Source organism: Lampetra fluviatilis, chromosome 14, assembly GCF_964198595.1.
Source record: "Lampetra fluviatilis chromosome 14, kcLamFluv1.1, whole genome shotgun sequence".
Lineage (NCBI taxonomy): Eukaryota > Metazoa > Chordata > Hyperoartia > Petromyzontiformes > Petromyzontidae > Lampetra > Lampetra fluviatilis.
The window spans coordinates 4,095,985-4,116,721 of record NC_136288.1 but is presented as its reverse complement, the minus strand read 5'-3'; the positions used below and the strand labels follow the sequence as shown (position 1 = coordinate 4,116,721).

At 42.9% G+C, this 20,737-nt stretch overlaps 1 protein-coding gene across 3 annotated transcripts in view; it reads left to right on the top strand.

Annotated features, from left to right (window-relative positions):
- The window catches only part of LOC144935825 (phosphatase and actin regulator 1-like), a 102,710-nt gene extending 82,850 nt beyond the window's left edge, over nt 1–19,860 (top strand). For all 3 annotated transcript variants that reach the window (XM_078862613.1, XM_078862615.1, XM_078862614.1), the window contains 6 exons: nt 925–1,081; nt 3,647–3,702; nt 7,500–7,561; nt 8,643–8,783; nt 10,229–10,305; nt 11,689–19,860. In XM_078862613.1, the coding sequence (XP_078718739.1) occupies nt 925–1,081; nt 3,647–3,702; nt 7,500–7,561; nt 8,643–8,783; nt 10,229–10,305; nt 11,689–11,704 (509 nt within the window). In that variant the 3' untranslated portion in view covers nt 11,705–19,860. The remainder of the gene's footprint in view (nt 1–924; nt 1,082–3,646; nt 3,703–7,499; nt 7,562–8,642; nt 8,784–10,228; nt 10,306–11,688) is intronic.
- The last annotated feature ends 877 nt before the right edge of the window (nt 19,861–20,737 follow it).

Here is a 20,737-nt window from a genome sequence, read left to right as displayed (position 1 = left end):
CAGGTGAAGACCAGGTCTGTCTCTCGTTTTAAAAAGGGTGTTTCATTGTTCCCAACCATAGAGAGAGACGCTGTCTCCCCAACAGACCTGGTCTTCACCTGAGGACGGCTGCTTGCGTTGTGGCCGAAAGGTCGTGAGAATTATTTTATTATGTTTTATTTTTATTATTTTATTACTTCCCTTCTACGTGACTTTACCGAAAGAACCAAAAAGATGAATCCCTGCAGTCACGAAAGCTTTAAATCGAACTGTCCACCACTCACCGCTAGGATGGAGGCCTCTTTCGTGTTATCACCACTCCTCAACAGCGGTGCGACGCCACATTGGTTTAATCCCACCGCCGTTCCATCCCCGCAGTGGCCAATCCTCTCTTGTCACTCTCTCATATCGATCACCAAATCTCGTCCGTCAAGCGTTTTCCCTTGGAGCGATGTGGACTGCCTGAATTCACGTAGCAGTCTCAATGTCTCTCGTTTGCTTTTGCTCTGGATTCGAGTCCTCCTCTTTCTGTCGGGGTAATTCCGAACACATTCCTCTGTGTCCTTTGCACGGGCGTTTTTCAGATTTTCTTTAATTTCATACGTCAGTGTCCCATGTTTTGATCCATATATCATAGCTGGCGGCATGCACTGGCTTGATACATTTCTTATTCAAGCACATTGGTGTGTTAATTTTCCTTGTCAAATTACATTTTCAAAAAGAATCGTAATATTGGTCGGAAAGGCCTACTGATAAAATGTACATTTTCCAGAAGCACTTCAGGCTGCTCTTGCTCGCTTCTTCATTTCACCATTTGATCCCGGCATGCCTTCAATCATTGCCCTATATCTACATTCATCATGTGATGCACTGAAGTTTCAGCTGTAAAGCAAACGTTTGTCCCTCCAACGTGTCGCCTGCCCCCCATCTCCTGCGTTGAGCAAGGTTCCCTGGCTGCTAAGGTTATGCGGAAGGACTCGCTGGCGATCAAGCTGAGCAACCGGCCCTCCAAGGAGGAGCTGCAGGAAAAGAACATCCTGCCTCGGCAGACAGACGAGCAGCGCCTTGAGATGCGCCAACAGATCGGCACAAAACTCATCAGGTAGGCGTGTGCGCTTGTGTGTGTGCCCGTACGTGTGCGGAGAAGTAGCGCGGTGGTTAGCGCTCCGCGCTATGATCCCGGCAACGCGCGTTCGATTCCCGCGCAAGACCAACGTTGGTGACAAATATGCGAACCGGTCCTGGTCCTCCCCTAGGTCGATTCAGCCTTAAATGAGTAACTGGTGCGGTGGGCATACATGATCAATGGGGAGATAAAGGCGGCCACGTGTGGAGCTGGCACCCATTCCCTCTTGTACCATGTTGACCTTCATCAATACTTGCTAATTGCAATTGCCCGAAAAAAGTCTATATGGGGGATCTTTGTTTATAGCGGTGCCAAATAATCAAGATGGTGACATGGCCAAGTGTTAGCGCGCTTGGCCCTTGGATTCGCGGTTCAATCCCAACAACTGCCATTTTCTGCACAGTGGACGTTAAAGATGTCGTGTCGTTATTAACAAACAAAAAACTAATAGGTCGGGGTCATGGTCCAAATTTTTCCTAATTTGATACATTACTTGCTATTACCTGATTGTGAAAAAAAATACGAAGAAAAAATTTCCCCAACTGGCACACTAATGCCCCTTTGCAGGCGGGTGCTATATACAGCTTATGCTAAACAGGGACAGCTGCACCTGGGGAGAGGGGGGGGGGTCCCTTGGCTAGACTACAGCAGGATATTCGGTTTGGCTGACGTGATATGTGCTGTCAGGCGATTGGAGTTAATGAGTCATTTAATCAAGCTCCCTATACAAAAAAAAGCCTTGTCGTTAAGGTGGTCAAGCGAGCACTCCACCAGCGCTTTGGGCCCAGCCGCTTGGGCTGAATTCCAGCGCCCCGAAGTCTGCGGTGGTAGTTGGTATCTGAGCGTGGTTTGGACTTCCTCAATGTCAACGGGGGGCCTTAACGTGCGGCAGCAGGTGGTGTGGTGTCGGCATTCGTGCCAGGGAGACCAAGGTGACCTGACTTGCTGCTGCTGCTGCCTGTGGAGGGTTCCTCCAGTCACTCTCGCCCCCTCATTCAGTCTCTTCCCTCGTCACTTTGTTATGTCAACTTGTAACGTGCACAGTACTCGCTCGCTCTCAAAGAGAGAGAATGACACGGAGGCGTGGGGAGCCGGACAAGTGGGAAAGGGCAGCCAGGGAAAGGCAGCAATAATTACCAAATCCCTGCGGTCGTTTATACATGCAGATGTTATGGGATAATTAATGAGTGTTTGCATGTCGGAGAAATCCCGAGCACCCGGGTGAAACCCACGTGTGCGAGGGGGTTACACTCTATCCCATACAAATGGAACAGGTGATATTAGTCCACACTTTGCTGGACTGCATTCTGGTAAGCTACGGTTTAGCACCTCCTCGGACACCCGTGGGGAAGGAGTTCATCAACCTTTGTGGTATCCACCAAACTTCGCTGCCTCTACAGTTGCTGGGTTGCAGCCATGCACAGCCACCACCGGCCAGTTAATTTATCACAACTCCCACGGTCATTGTTCCCATGAACTTCACGCCTTGGTTAGCTCCTCCAGTGTCAAGGGCTCATTCTACCAGATTTACTGTTTTACACTCACCCGTGCTGCGTTCAGCTACCATGTTGCAAGAACAGTACATCTCCTTCCTTCTTCATTCACATTGCTCCACCCACTTTGGAAGATCCTCCCATTGTATCTCTTCCCGACATCCTGTGTACAGGTAGCCTGTTAGTTTGCGTAAAATATAATATTTCATAAAGGTGTACGTGTAAGCATCTACTTAGGCAACATCGACGCTCAATCCGTGTGTGAACACCGGAGGTGATGTGAGGTAACACTCCCTGCCCCGCCGCCCGCCTGTGCGTGCAGAGGAATTTAGAATGTAGAATATTTTTGTCTATGAAGTGTCCAAGTTATAAATGAAAAAAAAATTCAATGCATAACGTCAATAACACCGTCGTAAAAGGAAAATTATTGCTAACAGGCAACGGCCCTTCTGTGTTGCGTATAGATGCTGTGTAGAATATATGCACAATGGAGAAGGGCCATTGCTAGAAATGTGATCTATTTTATGTTTTAAAAAAATGAATGGTAGGGTCATTTGAAAAATGTGTTGCATTTTTGTGAATTGTACTTTTGCACTGCTCCGAATGCAGGAGATCACCAAATGCTATAGGTACAGTTTAAATGGGTTTTAGGTGTTCCTACTTGTTTGATGAAAACAAAACGTTATAAAGTCAGGTCCCGCTGTATAATAGTTCAGCCTACGTATGCAATATACTGTATAGAGTTTATTTTATAGCAGCATGCAGGATGTGAACAGCTGAAATACGGGTTAGGGCAGCTCCTTCTGCAGATGTAAAATCAACTTCTCGTGTGTCTCTTACTCGTGTCAACACAAGAGATGCTGGGGTTTAATGTCAGATTAGGTCACTGAGGAAGTGGACCTTCCCTTAAGATTTGGACAACAGCTACCTCGAAAGGAGGTGGCTTGTCAAATCCACAATTTGACTGTTGTGTTCCCCCCCCCCCCTCATATAATAACGTGTATTGATGAAATGACATGAGTGACTTGTGTCCGCGCGTCTTGTGTAGGCGGCTGAGCCAAAGACCCACGGCCGAGGAGCTGGAACAGAGAAATATTCTCCGGCGTAAGTAGCGCAAGGGGGGTTGGGGGGCGTCTGTGGCTCAACGCACATCTCTGACGTCTTCACCGATCACCAGCGATCTACCATGCACATCTCCAGTGTGGTGGATGAATAATTTGTACTTTAATATGGGACCGTTCTTGCCAGTATCAAAATATAACAATAGGTTTTACTCATTCCTTCTTTTTCAAAGGATTATGTTGGGTGTTTTAACATCTTAACACCTGTTTTTAGTGACAGAAAGGGTAAAAACCTATTGTTACATTTTGATACTGGTAAGAAAGGTCCCATATTGTAACTGCTCACCCCGAGCTATAAATGTCCTCATTGTGCTGTTCACCTTTTGGCATTTTTGGTCTTACACTTTGAGGCTAGGCTCAAAAGAAAGCTGTCTCTGGTGTGGACCAATCAGTTTCAAAGACAATGCATGTATTATCAGAGTATGTTTTTTGTTTGCATGTTCACCACAAGTACGTGTGGTTAATGCAGACAGGAGTCATTGAAAGAGGATTCTGTTTAGTGTTTTAACATCTTAAAACAGCTGTTTTATTGCCAGAAAGGGTAACACCTAGTGTTAGAATTAGTGCTTTGTTGCAGAATTTTGGTGGGGGATTCAGCAGGTCATGTTGAAATGAACACCTGTTTAATTTTCAACCGTTTTGTAGTTTGCTTTGTCCTGCTCAGTTTAGGGTTAACATGAAAATGAACAACCTTAAAACTGCGCCAAGATTTACGATTTGGTGTGGTACTCAACATAAACTGGATGATTTAAAATGTATTTTGAAACAAATACATGTTTTGGTCCACCCACTTAAAAATAGAATGTATATTTTTACATCCATCAGCCCTTGAGATTTCCAGACCAAGATTAGCCAGCACCACTCGTTTGAACACAAAAAACTTGGACCTGTTTTGACCTTCAGGGTCTCATCAGCAGAGAGTCATGCTTGGTAAACCAATGCTGCTGGGCTGGCAGATGTAATTGTCCAGTGCCATTTACCTCTGGAACTAGAAAATGGGTGGCACTCGTCAATGCAAAAAGTAATAACTTTAATAAACTCAATAAGTTTTTATGCGATATTATGGTAAAACAATAGTCTGACCATTCATCCCTACACAAAATAAAAAAAAAGCTATGCTTTGTAGTCCATCAGCTCATTTGAGATGCATTGAGGTCTAGTAATTAAAATGTGCTAATTATTCAGTGTATTGCTATTTACTTTATGTATTTTTCATTGCTAACAATTAATGCTCAACAAACAGCTATCGCAGTGCACACCAAATGCGGAGAATTTGGTCGCAGCGATACGGCGTTTGGCTCGTCCCAATGTTTCTTTTGACGTGTGTCCTGGGATTTTGAGAGCTGCCCCAAAATAACGGCACCCGTGCGGAATTCAGAAATGTTATTTGGAGATACAGTAAATCCCATTTAATGCACCGCTATAGAGAGTGATAGAACGTTAAGCTCCTTTGAATTTAAAAGAAACTAACTTAACGGAATACCGCTGGCAAAACCAGTCGGCAAATGGCATTTTACATTGCTAAAGGGTATTTGAAATTGCAAGTTTCTTAAATGCTCCCATCTCTGTTCGCCCAGCAGTATAAATAGGTTCGTACACAACAGGAGATCCACAGGTCGTGTGCGGTGGAAAGTGGGTAATCTTACCTCTTGAAAGACGTACGGTTAGTGTGGAAGAGTAGGCCAAATAGCCTCTCAAAGGGCACCCTCGAGCTCCCTCAAGTGGAGGCCCTTGCACTGGCCGTGGAAATGTCAGATAAATAAATAAAAGAATTACGGATATAGATGACTGACCTCCTTCAACCTTTCCAACGACCAAACTTTTCGTGGACCACCACATGCCACGAGTCATTTGAAACGACATTTCCTTGGTGAGGATGTTTTTATTTTTATTTTCCACGGACACCCCCCCCCCCCTCCCATTATAGTAGCCTCGCGGACCACAAGGGGTCCGCGAACCACCAAAGGTTGGGAATCGATGGTTTAGAGTTTAAAGAGAAAATCTGAAATATGCTGCAGAGATTTCGATTTAAAGCTTTCGTGACTACAGGGATTCATCTTCTTGGTTCTTTCGGTAAAGTCACGTAGAAGGGAAATAATAAACTAATAATAATAATAAAACATAATAAAATAATTCTCACGACGTTTCGGCCACAACGCAAGCAGCCATCCTCAGGTGAAGAACAGGTCTGTCGGGAAGACAGCGTTTGAATGAAACACCCCAGGCTTGGAGCGTATATTTAAGCTGGGTTGGAGGGGGAAGAGCGCCTTGACAAATTAATTTGCATTTCAAGAGGAATTTAGCATATTTATGGGAAATGCAGATATGGGATTAGTCACTATTTTATTATTTCCCTTCTACGTGACTTTACCGAAAGAACCAAGAAGATGCTGCAGAGAATCAATTTGAGGGTTTGTGAACGCGATAATTAGGCACGTAGGGATTCACCCCCTATGCACGCAATTTAATTCATTGTAAAAATTCACAGTTTCAACTCGATTACAAAATATTGTCTCCTTTTTACTGCCTCATATGCATTTTTCTTGTTCGTTCTGTCTCATTCATGTATAACATTGTCATATATTCTTTGGGTCTTTCGGTAAAGCCACGTAGATAGAAAATAAAAATAAAAATATCACGACGTTTCGATCGCAACACAAGCAATCGTCATCAGGTGACTTTACCGAAAGACCCAAAGAATTCCTGCAGTCACGAAAGCTTTAAGTCAAGATTGTCATATTAGTTTTTCTTAAAAATTCATGTCAATTGTAACATAATAATTCTTACACACACAAATCAATGCCTTTCTCGTGAGCGTAAGAATACACTGTAATCACTTAATTAATGAATGGTTATAGTATTCATGTTAACGGAGGAGAAGATTGGGCGTGACATGGGTGTGGGGGTAATGTTTTTGCTTAACCCGTAACTCATTGCGTAATATCGCGAAAGTAGCTCCAATTTAATTAATGTAGATATATCTCCTGCGTGGCATTAAGTGCAGCTTGTTACGCGTACAAACGATGGCATGTGGACTATCAAGCCTACAAGTACGGCGCATTCCTTTAAATCGGCTGTATGCCTCTGATTAGCTTTTTCATGCAAAATGTAATTTAAATATTAAATATATTACAATATAACTCAATCGTGAAATATATAGCTGGCTCGCTGGTGCACAGGGCTGCTTTCCATTTCAGAGCAATGATCCCGCAGCATTGAGATCCTGAGTTTAAATCCAGCCGGCAAGCTGACGTTCAACTTGGTTCTCGAGTGTTGGCGGTCTCTCATCCTGGTCACCAGTGATTTTTAGGGGGGAAAATACATGATAATTAGTCAATTTAAATTGGATCAAACACACGCATAAAACCATGATATATAGGACATGATGGTGTGCTCTCTAGTGTGTGGTAAGGAAATCTAATTGCAATTACTCCGAAAGCATTTGAGTGGTATCATCTGGGTCCCGCTACTTGACATGATGTCATGTTTGGGTGGCTACAGGAGCCCTTTGTCTCATGCGATAATTTTCATTGCACAATTACACTGTGAATGGTTTTAGCAGGTATGTAAATTGGCGTGATGTTTTTTTTTATGTGCATGAATTACAGTTAATTTGCAATGCCATGGATTCCTGCCATCAGTGTGCAAAGACACAGTCCTGCAAATGCGCGATAATGAGCTGTGGCCTTGATATCACACGGTGCCGATGGCAAATCCCTCCTGTTTAATTACTAGCATCACACACAGGGACCTGCTTGTCACATGCTGTTGTTTTTGTAGTGAAGAATGAAGAAGAGGAACAGGAAGAAAAACAGGAGATTAAGCGACGCCTGTCAAGAAAGGTAATGCGACTCATCCCACGTGAGCCAAGTAGCAGCAACTTGACTTTCATTTATTTAGCCGTTGGCTATGTACGGTGCGAAAGATACGTACAACTTACATCCAGAGAAAGCACAATTATAGCCTGTAGTTTGTTTTGTTACCTACTTGCATTAACTTCAAGTCTCCCCTGAAATAAATAATTGATAATTTCACGAGCTCTCACCCAATTATAAATAAAAGCCAACTACTTACACTGAGAATAATTATAGCCGCAGTAAGCAAGACTTGGGCCAAACTACAAATCTGACTTGTAATAATGTCTTGTTATCGTAACTATGTTATAGTTACATACACACATCCTTCGTTTGAAATCAGGTAAGAGCCTGTTTATGCCTAACGTTTATTTTAACACAGGAAAGCCGTTTGGCATGTAAACTAATGGTTAAAACAATTAATAATCATTCACCTCCAGTGACAGTTTTTATCTTGCAAAATTCATTTTCTGGTAATTTTGGAATTGGACTGAAAAATATAAAAAGTGACATCATTTTGATAAACGAGGTCCACTTAGCAGCCGATTTTTTTCTATGAAAATGCCCTGCAGAAATCACCGGGACTAATCACCGAGTTACCTGACTAGTGCGATGCTCACGACACCCGTGCGCTCACTGTCACATTATTGAGTGCAGAAGAAAACACAAACTTACCTTTGGCGGGCAAGCACACATATACACGAAATATTTCCTAAGATGCACACAGTGATAGATAAAGATCACACGTGCATAGATTTTCGCGATTGTGCCATACGTGCTCTGCATTTGCGTTTCTGGGCTGTACCGTGTTCTCTGGCACGATGCCCGACGTTTTTGCTTCACGTGCTGAGAGCTTCTTCAGAATTCAGCAATGTGGAGCGAAATGTCAGACATCGTGCCGAACGACGCGTGGCACAACCCGAGAACACATCGGAGCGCTTGGGAGAGACACCGTTTGCGTGCTGGTTGTACCTGTGGCCATGGGTCATACGACGTGAGGTCGTAAATGGGCCACGAGATCGCGGGTTCCCCACCCCCGGCTTAAACTCCTCTCCAACTTGACCCACAGCTGAGCGAGAGGCCCACGGTGGAGGAGCTGCGAGAAAAAAAGATCCTTATCCGCTTCAACGACTACGTGGAGGTGGCGGATGCCCAGGATTACGATCGGCGAGCTGATAAACCCTGGACGCGCCTCACTGCCGCTGACAAGGTAGCGACGAGGACAAAGAGGGGGTTTCCCACGGGAGATAGAGCCTTTGGGTAGACCCAGTGCAGGTCACTGTCCGATAAATTACGTTGGTTTCCTGTTACAGTTGAGAAGACATTTAAATGTTGGTTTACTGACAAAGCATTGAAGGGCTTAATAACCTCCATGAACAGTGTCCGTGATCTGTGTAAGCCGTACAAGTTGTCAAGAACTCTCCATTCATTTGATGTCCGTAATGTTTGGTGGTTTTACACACTCCTCGTCGTGGTGGGGCGATCGTGGGGTATACCTGCGCTGTGCCGGTGTAAAAACAATATGACGTTGTAATTTGCTGTCGAGGTTTGATTTAAATACGGAGTGTAATGCAAGTCAAACTATGAGGATACCTTAAAGGCTCACGTCACAGATCGATGCATTTCATTGAACACTTTGAATAGGATTTGGCCCATACATATCAGTAATGTGCAGCGTTGTGGGATGCAATAAGCATGAATGACGTGATGTAAAATTAAATTGTTATTACTTTAAAGCACCTGTGGCTGGATCCCCAGTCATCAACAAGTAGCCAGCACAAAACTACACCGTCACTTAACGCTAAAACATCTTGATAACTTTGCATTAATAAAACCTAATCCCATACTGTACACGCCTATACTCTTTGCTCGGAAAGATTTAGCAATTATACTTACAGAATAAAATAGCATCAGTAAACATTGCAAACCATTAGAAAGAATGTAGGAGAACTGCCTTACACAACATCACTGTTACCAATTTTATCCAAAACTCAACTCTACCAGACCTGACTTGTAGAACAATGCGATAACAAAAAAAATCCGCGTGAAGTGAATTTGCGAATTATGAGAATATTTGCTGTGAAGCAGCAATTTTAAGAAAGCAAATTGAATTTGGTCATTTGAAGGGAGCGATTACAGTTTAAAAAAGTTATTGGTCTGGATGCCAAATTCAATGAAGACAATGGTTGTCAGTCGGTGCCTGCGAGTCGGTTGTTGTCAGTCGTGATTGTGAGTCGGTGGCAAGGAGAGATGGCTGGGCAGCTCAGGGGCTCATTGCGGATGTTGGTGTGTCTCGCCATTGAACCCTGTGGTTAGCGCACTTCACTCTGAACCAAGTGACCCGAGTTCGATTCCCGCTCACGACCAATAATAGTGGCGGATATTTGAACCGGTCCGGGGGCTACCTTAGATCAACTCGGCCTTAAATAAGTACCTGCTGCAGTGTGTGTGTTCTTCTGGGGAGAGAAAGGCGGCCGGGCAAGGTGTTGGCCACCCATCCAACAGTTTATGGAGGCTACATGGGGGTTCCTTTGTCTTTGTGTGTATGCATGTGTGCGGTGCATCAATGTGTGTTTAGTGTACATTGTGTGTGGATTTTCCTTGGCCTACATCGCTACAATCTGTATGTCTCTTTGTCTTTGTTGCGTGTGTTAGGCTGCAATCCGCAAGGAGTTGAATGAGTTTAAGAGCTCTGAGATGGAGGTTCATGAACTGAGCAGGCATCTCACCAGGTGAGTTGCCACCAAAGGTCTTGTCGTGTAAGGTTTGGCGATGAGAGTCATCGCCAAACCTTGTCACATCCAACACCCCACTCGAAATCCACCACACTGCTGAGGCGTACACTTCCGGTTCTGTGCTCTTTTCTAAAGTAATAAGCCGGATGTCACATTTGACGAGTTGCATTTCATTCCCAGCTCGAACAGCTACATAAAACACAACATTCATCTACATTTCATTGAGTATACGCAGAGTGGGCCGCTGTGTTGATGAAATGAATGTAGAATTACTCTTTGGTTGTTTCGGTAAAGTCACGTAGAAAGAAAAAATAAATTAAATAATAGCATACGACGTTTCGATTACAACACAAGCAATCATCATCAGGTACAAATGAAACAGAAAATAAACCTAGTAATCTTAGAAATATAATGCAATACAACACAGAGAGTCGGCTGGTTGATTACGTTCTTCCAAAGATTGCTAAATTTGAGAGAGAGACAAAACACAGACACGGAGACAGATAGACAGACACATAAGCAGAGAGAGATAACACAGAGACACAGAGAGAGAGAAACCAAACTGCAGGAAATACTAGAGAGACAACACAGAGACACACAGAGAGAGAGAAAACACACTTAATAAAAACAAACTTAGTAAAATTTGGAAATGCAATGCAACACAGAGAGTCGGTCAACCTACAATTAACGCATAGCCTGGTTGATTACGTTCTTCCAAAGATTGCTAAATTAGAAGTTAAGTGTGAAATTTGGAGAGAGAGACAAGGCACAGACACGGAGAAACAAAGATCGACACACAAGCAGAGAGAGACAACACAGAGACACACAGGGAGAGATAAAACACACTTAAAACCTCCCCGTAGAGGTGGCTCAAACTTGATTTAGAATATTTAATTTTCACATAAGATAGACCTTTTAAATATTCTCCAATGCGTTAGCATGCCACCTTTGGGCCATAACACGAGATGTGCAACTGCTGTTGTAGGAGAATGGACAAATGCTGTGGTCTCTACCTAGCAGCTCACATTTGATACCAATTTCTGTATTTTTGCTTGTGTCGATCTGCCAAATTAATCCTCAGAGCTGGGCCAGACCAATTTACTGCAATTGCAAAACCAAATTAACTCCGAGGCTCCTTGTGGTAAAATTGAGAGCATCACATTCCCTAGGTATTAGGATTAAATTTACTCTTGAGGTGGAGGGGGGGTAGCTTCCCAATTGAGTGTTTGGGGTTCAGCAGCTCCCAGGGCAGGCAAACAAAATGTAGGTGCACACCGCCATGCATTTCCAGGGATCGCGGCTAATGAGCTCGGCGCATGTCCAATTTAACACCCATCGCGGAAATTCTCACACCGGATCCTTCCTTTCTGTCCCTTGCAGATTCCACAAGCCGTGACCCTGGGCCACCCTTCGCTGAGCTGTGAATAGTGTACATTTGACTGTGGTGATGTGGCGTGCGGAAGAGGCGTGGTTCGGCGGAGTGGAATCACGGAAGCCGTAGAAACGGCAGAAGATTTTTTTTTTCCAGCAGCGACATCAAGCGCGACTGCCCTCGTGTGGTGATGTGGGTGTTTGTTTTGTGGGTGTGAGTGTCCGTTGAGTGAGCAAATTCGTGCGTGTTGCATGGCCATGGCTAGCCTCTCTTGCCTTGTCCACCAAGGTCAAACGTTGGCGGATAATTCGGGGTGTGAACTTTCAGTGAGCTTAGAAGAGGAGCAGCAGGCAAACACGCAGCACAGACAATTGCACCGAATATACAAAGGAAAAGAAAAGATTCCCCGTACAGCCTTAACAAGTGCTCTTAGTAAGCACCTTTGAAGACCGGCACGGCACACGAAGGGGGTGGGTGGCCGAACGCCATGCCCGGCCACCTTTGTCTCCCGAGTGGTGATTTTTACACAGGTACTCATTTAAGGCTGAGTCGACCTGGAGGAGGCCCAGGACCATGAGCGGGAATCGAACTCGGGTCGCCGGGTTCGTCGCACAGCAAGCTAACCGCTAATCTACCACTCCCCACACACCGAATATACATGTGTACAGAAACAGCTATCATACACACACATTTGTGTTAGTATACAGTATCTGGATGTATGTTTGCGTGTGCAGATTCATTTACCTGTCTGTTTATTCACTTAGAGATATTGCATTCGAGGTGTCATGAGAAACTGCATACGTGACAGCTTAATAGCTTGACAATGAGTTAGAGGCCAATACTAAGACAATGATGCTGATATGCGTAAAACACTGCAATGTGAAGTTCAGATTACTGCTTGCCCTTTAATTACCTTACTGCACATTAAAGTTAACCTACGGTAATTCATTCATGTAAATTGTAAGTAAGAGTGCAAGAGTTTAATATCCACGCACAAAGGCCAAGCATTTTTCCTCTCACCTCGAAGGCCGTTAGGGCAAGTGCTGTTAGCAAGCACCAACAACGATTGAAAACACGAAGGGACCGTGGTACCGGCACCACGTGTGCTTGGCCACCTGAGTCTCCCCCACCTGTGCCGGTTCAAATACCAATTACCGCTAATGAAACCCCCCTAGTTACCGAGAGAGCAGCACGGTGCACCGACCACTTTACCGCTTCAACGCACATCAACACACACACACATTTACTCATACACACCAGACGTGCTCGCATCCACATGCGTGCTTGCACACCTTGCTGTCTGGTTATGTCGGGGGGGCTCCACAGCTCTCTCATCATAGGCAGCTGTGGCAAGGGTGTTGAGACCCAAGGGGATGTGGCTTTTTGTCCTCATAATAGCTTCAGCTACGGCCATGCGTGCACATTTAAATATTTTGTATGCCTGCGATACACCCCTACAATAAATGGGAAAAGTGGCAATAACAAAAAGAATATACATATGTGTGTAAAATATTACTGAAAGATAAAATCCCTTTAAAATCCTTTCCAATTGCAAGGCAGAGCGATGGCAGTAGCAACAAATAAATTGCCCTTTTGTGCTGGCTTTTTTTCCTCCCAGCATTCCCCCCCCCGTCACTGTTGCACGCTCGCTCTGCACATATCACAGCTGAGCTTTGAGAGCAGTTGTCCACTTTTTTAAAATCGTCTATTTTATTTATTTTTTGTTCACAAAAACTCTGCAGACCACAACACTTGATCCGATTGTCGCTCGACTTGAAAAACCACTCGAGGCAGTTGACCTGTTGCATATTGACTCCCATCATTCGCATCGGAGCCAGGCAGGCATTCGCGCAAGCCCCTATCTTTGGTTGGACAGATGCGAGCCAGAAATACTTTCTCGCTCGCAGGAATTGTCATCACACGTGAATGGGATGCAGAGCCGCGAGCTTTCTTACTTGAGTTCTGCTGAAGAAGCATTTGTTGTCATAGGTCAATATTTTTTTCCCGACAGTATTTGTGCATCCACATATTTCTGTGGTCTTGGCCATTTCTTGCGTGTCTTTCGTGTTCATATGAGCTGTACATTATATATACACACACATACACGCACATAATTTAGTGCACACAATTTCCGTTTGTATATATGCAATATAAGTTTGTGTGTCTGAATTAAATGTATATGTACAAACACGTAAATATATATTGCACGTGCAGTACATGTTTATTATGTTTACACGTGTGTGTGCTATATATTAAATATTGGGGGAAGTCAACGTTTTGAGAATGAGATATTGAAAGAGTTGCTCCTGCTGAATATTTGCCTTATTTTAAAGTTCCATCTGAACAAATCAGGTAATTGAATGTGTCCTTTGATACAAATTGTTCTGTATTTTTAAAATAAGTGTGAGTGTATGCTTACTCTTAATATATCATTCTCATGACTTTTTGACCACGCTTTTTGCTTTATAGATTAAAACACAAATTTCATGTTCCGTATTCAGTGGTTGTCCTATGGATTAACTGGTCTCCGCCATAGCAATGTGGAATATCTACCACTGGCTCAGGACTAACAGTAGAAATTAGTTCTGCCCATTGTTTGAAAAGTATATATTTAAAACACAGCACTATTTTCCAATGTGCCGTGTGTTTCAGACAAAAAAAATGCCCCTGTCCGATTGTGTCATCTCCATACCCAGCCTGGGAGCAGATGAACAATGTGTGTGTAAACTTGTGCAATCTGCGTTAAACAAGGTAACGTTCCTGCCTACCCAGTAGAAGTTCCACCAGTTGTAGTAAAAAAAAAGGCACACGCTATGGCGAAAGACATTCGGCCCCTCTAGTATCCTGCGAAAGCTGTGCAATGTATGACAAGCATCCACTTCAACCTAACGTAGCCACTATGCTTATACATTTGCTTTATACCAAAAAAACTCAACCCCTTCATCATTAACACTGCCTCAACATGAACAAAATATATAATTGACGATGTTTCAGGCAATGACCCTTTTTTTATAGAACATTAAAACATTCATACCAGATGAGAGCTCACTGAGACCAAAAGAATATTCCAGGGGAAACCGGACACGCAGAGGAATACAGTAAACATGTCAACTAATCATTGAAACGTACAGCATCAGGCTTAAGACATGCACGATATTTGCCGTAATGTTTTGCCCCTTTTGTTCTCCATTGTACAACCGGTGTCATGTCATGAGGTGAAGAAACCGCTTGCAACTCTCACAGAGTATGTGCAACCTGCGATGTTAGAGAACAGCCCACAGAAGCAGAAATTGCAGAACGACTGAGATTCCTTCAAGTGATCCCTGACCCACACACAAGTGGACAGTGCTGGTAATGTTAATCGCTTTGACAGTGAAACCACTATTTAATTCTTAGAGCTGGAATTGAGCCAAATTAAGTGCAGTGCCAAATGTAATCACGTTTTTTTTTTACAGCAATTGGCGACTGTGCTGAAACCATCAGCGTAGTACCCTCGAGAGGGCAGTTTAATAGCCGGCGGTGGCTTCGGTTCGATCTGAGAGGTCGCAGCGGTGCCACGCTGGAACCTCTGAGCCACCTGGCCACCTCTGCCAAATGTTATATTGATCGTGTTTGGTAATTTCTTTAGGACGTCTTTTTGTGTTTAGTGTGTTGTCCTTCCCCTCCGCCCGCGCCTCCGATTAGCACGGTTGGCTACGTACGGTGCGAAAGAAGTCCATACATCTATTTATATATATTTGACATCACGCCCAACATCTCGAAACACAATTATGACAGTGAAATAAAGATAAAGCAGCATACTATTTATGATGTTGTTTTACTCTTGACACAACTTAAAAAAATACTATATGTTGGTATTTACACGAGGCTGTTGGTGACATGGGGTTGTTGAGTATACGCACACCTTATTTGTTTTGCCATGCTTGAAAAATACTGTGCAGTTTTGTTTCCCTCCCATGATATTTTTCATGGCCTAATTAAATGTTTTTCAGCTTAGTGTGTATTATTTGGCAGAGTGTGTTTGAATGCGTGATTGGAAAAAAGCCCAGTTTCTTAACGTAGGCGAGTTAAATGAAACGTACATGTGTGAGAGGCCAGTAAGACTCAAGGAGACCTGGCAAGGCGTAATCAAAGGATTATTAAAGCGACAATCTTCACAATGTCTCAGTGGTTTAAAACCTACATTCCACAATTTATCAAATTAGATCATGGTGGTGTATGTAATGGTACCTTGTAGTGTACAGGCATTTGATGAATTTAAGGGAGGGGAATTAAATGCTTAGGAACGTGTAAGATAGACATTTTTATTTTTTCAGGAACGTGCAATGTTATTAATGGGTTTTACCGCAAAATGCTTGAAAGTGATCGTTTGGATAGTGGTCGTCTTGTAATGGTGAGAAAAGTGTGTTTTAGTAATTGTGTGTGACTTGATGAACGTGCAGAATTAAGCAGAGTATTTTTTTGTATATTGCATTCACAATTCACCATCGTTCATTTAACAAGGTACATAATGGGGTCGTTTATCTTTTTTCAAGTGAATCCTGAGTAATTGGAGCAGTGTTGGACCATCACTTCTAATTTGTAGTTCAACTGGAACTCGTTTTCAAATTCGTGATATTGGCTGTAAAAAAACGGCACACGATGTCCACTGTCACATCCTCTCTGATGCCCTCTGTACACAGCCAGTGGCATGCTGTGGTAAATTTGGTGCGCAGCTTAGCAAGTGAATGTGGGATTCGAACCTTGTTTGTGAAAATGGCCTCTGTGGCAAGCGCGCTTACCACTTCACTTTTCAGCTTCCCTTTTCGATAAGTTGTTCTCCAGACAAGGAGAGAGGTTTATATTGTAGTAGAAAGTGTTACAGTGAGATGGTTATTTACGTATATATGAAAGTTACATTAAAACGAAAGGGAGATTTGTGTTTGGAGTGTAACGATGTAGTAAGTCATCACTTAATATCCAGTCTTAAAACTAATGATACATCCATCGAATCACGTGTATAAGAATCGGATTTATTTTCCCCCCCATAGGAATATGTTGCATATTATGGGTTAATGTGACCTCTACCGTCACTGGCAGGCACTAACATTCACGGCATCGTTCCAAAAAATATTTTTGGTTCAAATCATGACTGAATTGTAACAATTCACGGGGGAGGGGGGAGATTGTTACACCCCTATTTCTTACGCAGTATTATGTGGAGCAATCATTTCTAGAGCGAGTAAAGATGAAGACAGAGAGAAAGTAAACGTGTGCACAATGCCATAGCGTTGGATCCCCATTTCGTTTTTTTATTGACACAAGCTTCAATTTGTCTCGCCTGTTATCGCCCAGCGTTCTCATAGTAACGCGATGAGATAAGTCATTGGCGTCAGTGCGAGGCACTCTAAACGCGCCCATCACGTCACGCTTGCTTAATTGGAATAATCGAGGATGTGCTGACATTGGGCAAATTGCTAACAACCATTGTATAAAACAAACTCGCACTGGTAAAGCTCGTTTGCAAAGCGGGAAATTCATGCCCACGATTTTAAGCCAAGCAGGATTGATGGAGCTCATTTGGAGTGTTCACCCTAAAGACAACTTTCCAGGTTGTCCCACATTAACATGGAACCAATGTGAGCCCCAAGGGTCAGAGGGTCACGTTGACATTGTTGCACACTTCACTGTTTTGCTGGCTTGGGTTAAGCTGTATGATGAGGATTGTGCAAAACATCACTGCCATTCTATTAATGTATGTCTTTTTATTACCTCGTTTTTTTATTTTAAACCCTCGTGAATCTCATTGAGTTTTGTTCGACAGAGCTACAGCTTCAAAGATTAAGAGTCTTGTCAAGAGGCTGTTGGTTATTTTATGCCATTTTTATCCCAAGCGCTTATGATAATGGGTTTTGCGTAAAGTTCTTACGGCATACGTGCGTTAAGCCAAATAAAATTAAAACCCACTAATATCAGGAATACTGTTTATATTGGTTGTGCATTCTAAGCAGTGAATGCCTCCTGTGTGTACACTATGAAACGTAAAAGTGTACGATGTTATTAGTTGAGAAGGATGCGGGATGCATAATGTTGAAATTTGGATAACGATGGCTCAAGCGCATTTTCAAGTCTTATTTTGCGATCGTTATTCATTGGTCACTCGTATCTTTCAAACATCTATTGATTTGTAATAAATTGTGCAAATATTGCCAACCGGATGTTTTGTATGTATAAAAAAATACATGTATAAAAACCTGGATTTATTCATGGGTGACAGTTCGGGTTCTAATTGGTGCTGGCTCAGGTGCTTTTAATGGACTTAGCGTTCACCTCCTGAACCAACTGGCCACCCACCGCTTCAATCCATCTCTTAAGTCGTCGTTGTGGCCATTGTCCGTGGGTGAATCGCCACTGCCGTCGAGAACACTTGATCTTGAAGCTCAGAAATTTGAATCGGCCCTGTACGAAGGAGACAACTCTATGTGAGGCATCTGCTTGTTTTAATTGTACAGAGCTGAATATTTATTGAATGTTTTGCTTGCTAATTCATAATCACTTGTTTTGCAACTCGCAATGTTGGTGTGAATAATTATCCATCAGTCATTTATAGAGCCATGGCATTTAGTTCAATTTAATTTAGGGAATTTATTGCTAAGCTTACTTGACTATGTCTGATTGCAACATATACATCTCATACTTAATATATAACCACTTAATGGTGGCTCCTTTAACCGCTGACTTTCACAGAGATGTAAACGATTAAAATTTTATTTATTGAAAGCATTTAAATTAACAATTTAGCAGTGAAATAGCTCTTTATAAGGTAATGTATCCCGATGCATAATTTTGAGTACCCTGAAGTGGGATGATATTAAGAACATTCGAGGACAAAGCTATATTTGCATCCAGCATTGTACTACACATTCAGTGATGTATTTCATGGGTCAACCTTTAAAAACAACTTTAATTTGGTTATACAGAAATTAATTGCGGCTAAATATTATGTTGATGACGAGATGCTCTTGGTGGGTCTCATGGTCATATTTCAGACATTCGTGAAAAAAGCACTTGTGTATTGTTGCCTTTGTATGATTGTTAAACCCTCTCCTTTTGTGGACTGCATTTTCAGTCCACCATCTCGTTGCTTTGGCTTTGAGCCCATCCAGCAGGAAAAACACGAGTGTACGCAAATGATTCTGACGCATGCCCTAAAGTTTTTGAGTTTCGCTAAGTTTTAGCATACAGTAATGAAATATGTTCTTTTTTGTAATAATAATCTCATACCAGTACTAATATTCCTGTACATGTATGCTGTGTTAACCTCTCACTATTGATGTTCCCATGGCACTGATGTCCACACAGTGTCAATGAAAAAACACTTTACTGTTACTATAAATATTATCGTCCCCTGGGAGATGCTTTGCATAGCATTTGCCACCACTTTTCAATAGACATCAGTGCTCACCACTCTCTCTCTCTACCATTGTTAAGCGCAATTCACAGTTTATCAGATAACTTTTGTACATTCCCTTTAGGATAACGCAGCCGCGATGCCAATATTTAATAGTTGGAGGTAACCGCTTATCATCAAGCTGGCTCTGCTCTCCACATAAAAATGCACCACACGCCAAAACAGATCGTCACCCTGCCCGTGCAACACAAGTCGTGTCTGCTGAATTGAATTGATTTTTTTTTTAAAGAAAATATTCTAAACACAAGGTTATGCACCTTCATGAGCCAATGTTGTTTTCATTTAAGAATAATAAAAGCCCCTGACTAACTTATATGGTTTTACAAACTGATATCAGCAATTGAGTTGTGAACTGATTTTAAAAAATATATTTTACTATTTCCTTTTCCCAGAATCACATCGCTCTCTTTCCTCGCCGGGTGTTTATCTGTGTTACTGTGGGCAGATCTTCACTTGCCTCGGTCGTGCGATGTCTGCAAGGTTCAAAAGGAGATTGTGTCGAAAAGGTGAGCACGTCCGGCTGACTTGAGCTGGGTCCCAAACAGATCACAAGGGCCGCACGTTTTCTCATTTATGTTTGTGTTTCTTAAACATACTTGGCGCGCGCGTGTGTGTACTTGCCTGTATCTCGGTGAAAGGATACGCTTGTTAAATAAATTGTAAATACTGTATGTCTTTGAATGTTATTTTAATTGTATTTATGCTACTCTAAATAAAAAAATGCAGGTGCCCATCATTGTAATGTCCGGTGTGTGTTTGCTTTTTGCACGCCACTTGTGCTGTCGTTGTTAAACGCATATGGCAAATGAAGTCGTATATCGTGGAACTCTTTTTTCCAGACACTCCCATTTTTTCAATAAAGAAAATGGCTAAGTTTAAGAGTATGAACCTACACGAAAATAGTCCTGAAACTAATTAATACTTTTGTGGTGAATAAAACAATGTTTTATTATCAATGGAAAACGTATAACCTGCTGTCGAATTTCGCAAGGAATTTAACAAGGTACCCATTTTTTTGTAAAACATTAAATGCCTTATGATATAATTCATAATAGTACGACACTGTATGCCCGCAACCCACATTATACAAATACTCTACTCGTAAACACATTCCTGCGGAGGGAGCTGGTAGGAACGTTGGGTTGCTCTGTCGATGGCCAGGGTCAACGGCGGCGTGGTGTATTCCGAAAATATGGCCGACTGTGAGGGCGGGCACAAGCCGGCGTGAGTAGGTTAAACGTTGAGTTTTATAAGGGCACCACGGGGTGACCAGCACCTCCCCACCCAGCCCCTCCCCACCCAGCCCCTCCCTGTACGACGGACAGACACAATAATCCCCTGTGGGCTGGTGGAACCAGGTGGTTCCTACCAGTAAAAGGAATGTTTTGTCAGGTTCCCATTCCAGTTTCCACCCACGAGTCTAATGCTCATTCGTGAAATTATCCAAACCTCTCAAGCGCAGAACCGTGCTGGGACATTAGCCTTGAGAGGCCGTGAGACTGCTTGGGGCACACGTTTAGTCTTTAATGCTGCGCAGTATCATGAGGAAGAAGCCGAAGACCGTGCAGAGCATCTGCTCTCTAATTTATTTTTGTGCGATAGGTATA